Genomic DNA, 6375 nt, shown 5'->3' on the forward strand with positions numbered 1-6375 from the left:
CGCGCTGACGGGAGCTTCACGTTCTCGCTTCGCTCCTCGGGGGTTCCTGCGCACCGTGCCCCCGCCCCCACCCTCTGGGTATCGTGTGCCTCAGTTTCTCCAACTTCCCCTCGAACCGACGCGACTGCCACCTTGCGTCCCCAAGATGGCGCCCGCAGCTTCGCTCCGCCGCCTGACGTCACTGCGCTGCCCCCAGGCGTCAGGCAGAGTCCAGGAGCAGCTGGAGGAGGAGCATCCTCCATTGGGCTTAAGGGGGCGGACACTATCAACCTGGGGGCTGGCAGGTGTGGGGACATCGCCGGAGGATTGGTTGGGCGCTGCGGCAGATCCCGACGCTCCACACTATTGGCCCAAGAGTCAGAGACGTGAACATTGATTGGTCGAACGGCCGGAGCCAGACGGACGCTGATTGGGCGCGTTCGGCCGTTCCCGGAGCGGCCGAGAAGGAAGGTAGGCGGGGCGTTGCTGAGGGCGATTGGGGGCGAGAGCGAGGCTGCGGAGCAGACGAGAAGCGACGGCGGGAGCTAGAGAGGGCGCAGCGCTAGGGTGGCCGCGCGGGGGGAGCGGCGGCCCGGGCCTGGGCCCGGGGCGTGCGAGACGGCCGAGGCGGGTGAGTGCGGGCGGGCGCGCTGCAGGCTGGCCCGGCTACCCCCCTCCCCCGCTCCCGGCCTCCCCCGCTCCCGGCCTCCCCACACCACCCCGCCTGCGCACTGAGGGCCGGAGGGGGCGCGCTCGGGGCGGGGAGGGCGGAGCGGCACTAACGGCCCGCGGGGCGCGCGGGCGCCCGGGCGGGGGTCTGGGCCGGGGCAGCGGGTGGGGAAGGGGGTAGAGTCGTGTGTGCTGGGCTGAGTGAGGAGGGGCGGGGCCCCGGGCTGGGGGCTGGGAGAGACCCGGGTGGGAAGGGAGGCGTTAGAGCTGCCCCCGGAGAGAGGCTCCAAGGCTCCGGGGGGTATCGGGGCCAAAGCCTGGTGGTGGGGCCGTCTAGGACCGAAGCGGGGTGGACGGTTAGAGGGGGTTTGAGTGTCCGGGGAGGGGGGTTAGGGCGTGAGGAAAGAAGTAATTAAGTTAACGTAAAGATATAAACCTATTTATGCCTGGGAGGAATTCGACCAGTGAGAGGGGCTTGGTGTGGAAAGATACTAGCAAATGAATGTCCCTGGAGGGAGGATTTGGGGCTGAACCCAGGTCGGGGCATTGAGAATGGAGTTACATTATGTGAAGAGTTCGCGGGGCGGGGGGCAGGTACCGTCGGAATGGGTTGAGAGGGGTGTCTGTGCAAAGGGTTATGTGAAAAGGGTGTCTGGGTGTCCCTAGGATAGGTTGGGGAGAGGTAATGTGTTTGAAAAGTATAGGGAATTAGGTCAAGGTGAGGAGTGGGAATTGGTGTCCCTGGAGGTTAGGGTCATGGAGAGTTCTCTGTGCTAAGTGGGGGATGGTCTTGGTATCGCTGGAATGAGAATGAACTGTTAGTCTGACCAGAAGTTGGGGGCTCTGGGTATCCCCCAGGGTAATAAACTGATGAGAGGGGTCTGGGTATCCTTTGTCTAGCTTGGGGGCAGCGTGGAGGGGTTCAGCTAAGAAGAAGGCAGGGTCTGGATATTACTAAAGGGAATTTGTGGGGTGGGGGTGGTATGTGTGAAACTTTAAGCCTTTGTGAAGGGTTGTCTGGATGTCCCTGGATTGGGTTGTAGCATGTGCTGGTATTTTTTTGCAATGGAGAGAGACTAAGTTATGAAGAGTGGGTCTGAGCATCCCTGGAATAGGTTCGAGCAGGGTTGGGTCTTTTTGCAAAGAGGAGGGGTTTATGATGATATGAAGAGGGGATCTGGGCATCCCAGAATGGGCCAGGGTGGGAAAGGGTCTTTTTGCAAAGAAGAAGAGCTTAGGTATTTTAATAATGTGAAAGGGGATCAGGATGTTTTTGGCATGGGTTAGGCACATGGATTTGTAAAGGAGGGGTTACGTATCTCGGCATCCCTGAAATGGGTTAGACTGAGTCATTTGTAAAGAAGAGTGGCTGAGGTTGATATGAAGAAGCACCTAGGGCATCCCTGTAGTGGTTGGGGTAGAAGAGGAGATCTGGGTACCCCGGGGGGTATTAGTATTGTAGGTGAGTTCTCCGTGTAAAGAAGTAATTAATGTGTAGAGGGTCTGAGACAGGAGTTTGGTTGATAGGTATCAAGAAAGGGTTAGGGTTTTGTGAAGTGGGGCTGGGTATTCTGGATGGGATAGTTAGGGCTGTGGGAGGGGGCTTTGATTTGTAGAGAGGTGTAAGTACTTTAAAGAGGGATCTGAGTATCATGGGGAAGTGGTCAAGGAGGGAAACGTGTAGGTATAGCGATGGCTTAGGCCAACATGAGACAGACAAGTTGGTTGATGGAAGGGCGGGTTTGATGTTAGGGGTCTGGGGAGCAGAGGAAGAGGCAGTGTATAAACAGGCATACATAAAGGAGAGGGGTTGCACCATGTGAGGGTGCGCAAAGTGGCGGGGCCTTGGGGCAGTTTGAGTTGTCAGGTGGAAAAGATGTCAGAAACCTGGGGGAGGGGGCAGAGGAGGAGCAAGGCTGGGAAGTAGCAGCGGTTAGGGCCCCTGAGGACTCCCCCAAGCACCGGGAAGCAGGAATGGGGTAGTGAGTTGGTAAGGAGAGGAATTCAGCGGAAGAAGCTCAAGTACAGAGGACATAGGTTCTTGTGTGATGGTCATGGCTGTGGACCCGCTGAGAGGCATGGGAGGTGAGGGGCGAGACAGGTTGTAAGGATCTGGTGGGTGGAGTTTGATGCACTTTGATTCAGAGGTGAGACTTGGGTAGATTCTGGGAAGGGACTGCTGGGAAGGTTCTGTGCTTGGTAGTCTTGTGTGTTCTGGAGAGGAAGAGAGGGGAGTGGGAAACGGAAGCAAGAAGTTAGAGGGTAAAAAATACAGACAAGGTCGTGGCGGGGAGTGCTAAAGGGAAAGAATTGTCCCTGAGAAGGACCGAGGAAATAGCAGATGAGCTGGGCTTTGTCCCCACCTCTTTCTTCTCGCAGCCCAGGGCCTTGCTGCCGCCATGACTGAGGAGTCCGAGGAGACAGTCCTGTACATCGAGCACCGCTATGTCTGCTCCGAGTGCAACCAGCTGTATGGGTCCCTGGAGGAGGTGCTCGTGCACCAGAACTCCCATGTGCCCCAGCAGCACTTTGAGCTGGTGGGTGTGGCTGACCCCGGAGTCACAGTGGCAGCGGAGGCAGCTTCAGGCACGGGCCTCTACCAGACCCTGGTGCAAGAGAGCCAGTACCAGTGCCTGGAGTGTGGGCAGCTGCTGATGTCCCCCAGCCAGCTCCTGGAGCACCAGGAGCTGCACCTGAAGATGATGGCTCCCCCAGAGGCAGTGCCGGCGGAGCCGCCGCCCAAGGGCCCCACGCTGAGCTCCAGTACCATCCACTATGAGTGTGTGGATTGCAAGGCTCTTTTTGCCAGCCAGGAGCTCTGGCTGAACCACCGGCAGACGCACCTCCGGGGCACTCCCACCAAGCCTCCAGCCCCAGTGGTCCTGGGGTCCCCGGTGGTCCTGGGGCCCCCTGTGGGCCAGGCCCGTGTGGCTGTGGAGCACTCCTACCGCAAGGCAGAGGAGGGTGGGGAAGGGGCAGCTGTCCCTTCTGCTGCCGCTGCCACCACTGAGGTGGTCACTGAGGTGGAGCTCCTCCTCTACAAGTGCTCAGAGTGCTCCCAGCTCTTCCAGCTTCCAGCCGACTTCCTGGAGCACCAGGCCACCCACTTCCCTGCCCCAGTCCCTGAGTCAGAGGAGCCTGCTGTGCATCCGGAGACCCTGACTCCGTCACCTGCAGAGGTGCCTGTGTCCCAGCCCGACACCCTGCCATCCTCTGACCACAGTTATGAGTTGCGCAACGGTGAAGCCATTGGGCGGGATCGCCGGGGGCGCAAGGCCCGGAGGAACAACAGCGGAGAGCCAGGCGGGACAGCCACCCAGGAGCTCCTCTGCTCCGCATGTGACCAGCTCTTTCTCTCTCCTCACCAACTACAGCAGCATCTGCGGAGTCACCGGGAGGGTGTCTTTAAATGCCCTCTGTGCAGTCGTGTCTTCCCCAGCCCTTCCAGTCTAGACCAGCACCTCGGAGACCACAGCAGTGAGTCTCACTTTCTGTGTGTGGACTGTGGCCTGGCCTTTGGCACAGAGGCCCTGCTCCTGGCCCACCGGCGAGCCCATACCCCGAATCCTCTGCATTCGTGTCCGTGTGGAAAGACCTTCGTCAACCTCACCAAGTTCCTGTATCACCGGCGTACACATGGGGCAGGGGGCGTCCCTTTGCCTACCACACCAGTCCCCCCAGAGGAGCCTGTCATTGGGTTCCCCGAGCCAGCCCCGGCAGAGACTGGAGAGTCCGAGGGGCCAGAGCCTCCCGCAACTGAAGAGAGCTCAGAAGGGCCGACTGCCCCAGGCACTTACCGCTGCCTCCTATGCAGCCGGGAGTTCGGCAAGGCCTTGCAGCTGACCCGGCACCAACGTTTCGTTCATCGGCTGGAGCGGCGCCACAAGTGTGGCATCTGTGGCAAGATGTTTAAGAAGAAGTCTCACGTGCGTAACCACCTGCGCACGCACACCGGTGAGCGGCCCTTCCCCTGTCCGGACTGCTCCAAGCCCTTCAACTCGCCTGCCAACCTGGCCCGCCACCGGCTCACGCACACAGGGGAGCGGCCCTACCGGTGCGGGGACTGTGGCAAGGCCTTCACGCAGAGTTCCACACTGCGGCAGCATCGCCTGGTGCACGCCCAGCACTTCCCCTACCGCTGCCAGGAATGCGGGGTGCGCTTTCATCGCCCCTACCGCCTGCTCATGCACCGCTACCACCACACGGGCGAGTACCCCTACAAGTGTCGCGAGTGCCCCCGCTCCTTCCTGCTGCGCCGGCTGCTGGAGGTGCACCAGCTCGTGGCCCATGCCGGGCGCCAGCCCCACCGCTGCCCATCCTGTGGGGCCGCCTTCCCTTCCTCCCTGCGGCTCCGTGAGCATCGCTGCGCCGCTGCTGCAGCCCAGGCCCCCCGGCGCTTCGAGTGCGGCACCTGTGGCAAGAAAGTGGGCTCGGCAGCCCGGTTGCAGGCGCATGAGGCAGCCCATGCAGCTGCTGGGCCGGGCGAGGTCCTGGCTAAGGAGCCCCCCGCCCCCCGGGTCCCCCGGGCCACTCGCACACCAGTCACCTCCCCGACCACCCTGGGGGGTGCGGCCCCCACAGCTCCCACGGCCCCTGCCCGACGCCGGGGCCTGGAGTGTAGTGAGTGTAAGAAGCTGTTCAGCACAGAGACCTCGCTGCAGGTGCACCGGCGCATCCACACAGGTGAGCGGCCATACCCGTGTCCGGACTGCGGCAAGGCCTTCCGCCAGAGTACCCACCTGAAGGACCACCGGCGCCTGCACACAGGTGAGCGGCCCTTTGCCTGCGAAGTGTGTGGCAAGGCCTTCGCCATCTCCATGCGCTTGGCAGAACATCGCCGCATTCACACGGGGGAGCGGCCTTACTCCTGCCCTGACTGTGGCAAGAGCTACCGCTCCTTCTCCAACCTCTGGAAGCACCGCAAGACCCACCAGCAGCAGCATCAGGCAGCTGTGCGGCAGCAGCTGGCTGAGGCCGAGGCCGCCGTTGGTCTGGCCGTCATGGAGACTGCCGTGGAGGCACTGCCCCTGGTGGAGGCCATTGAGATCTACCCTCTGGCTGAGGCTGAGGGGGTCCAGATCAGTGGCTGACCCTGCCCCCACTTCCCTCTTCAGCAGCACCAGGCCCTGTTGCCGAAGAACTTCTCCAGCATCCCTTTAAGTCTCTGTAGATACTGTGCCCCTTCCTCCACCTTTCCTAACCGCCGTGTAAGTTCTGTAACTGGATTCTCTTTTCCAAGGGGGTCGCTCTGGGGTCCTTCATATGCATAAAAGGTGCCCCACCCCACCCCCACCTTCCACCTGTTAGTGCTGGTGGCCCCAAGGTGAAAAATAAAGACTGAATTGGACATTTTATGTGTTTTTGTCTGGCCCAGCTGTGTGGGGGGAATTTGGGAGCTGCCTTAATGGCTTGCTTTGTCGACATCCAGAACTGTGTGGCTAGGAGGAGTAGTTTAGTAGACATTTACTGAATCCAAGAGGCCCAGAGAGATCTGGGACTTCACCCTGGGGCGGCATGGGAAGTAGTGTGGCTGTCTTGCCACTAGAGGTCCCCATAGCCCCATAGAAAAACCTGGAGCTGTTTCCGTTGGCTGCAAGAACAAGTTTGGGGAAACCTGTTTTTTTCTCACCGCTTCTGCCCGCAAATGTAGGTCTGGGAAAGGTGTGATCTCCAGGGCAGTAGAAGAGGGTAGCTCCTGGGAACAGACCCAATGGTGTGGTTAGAAAA

General features: G+C 60.6%; 1 protein-coding gene across 2 annotated transcripts; it reads left to right on the top strand.

The window, feature by feature from the left end:
- The first annotated feature begins 235 nt into the window (after positions 1 to 235).
- Positions 236 to 6002, top strand: ZNF574 (zinc finger protein 574). 2 transcript variants are annotated; one of them, XM_059150988.1, is made up of 2 exons: positions 236 to 450; positions 3028 to 6002. In XM_059150988.1, exon 2 carries the CDS (start codon positions 3048 to 3050, stop codon positions 5736 to 5738), a length of 2691 nt encoding a protein of 896 aa, XP_059006971.1. In that variant the 5' UTR covers positions 236 to 450; positions 3028 to 3047; the 3' UTR covers positions 5739 to 6002. The 2 variants fall into 2 exon arrangements, with proteins under 2 accessions (XP_059006971.1, XP_059006970.1); XM_059150987.1 differs by lacking the exon at positions 236 to 450 and adding an exon at positions 463 to 610.
- Positions 6003 to 6375: the final 373 nt, after the last annotated feature.

The sequence above is a fragment of the Mustela lutreola genome, chromosome 16, assembly GCF_030435805.1.
Source record: "Mustela lutreola isolate mMusLut2 chromosome 16, mMusLut2.pri, whole genome shotgun sequence".
Lineage (NCBI taxonomy): Eukaryota > Metazoa > Chordata > Mammalia > Carnivora > Mustelidae > Mustela > Mustela lutreola.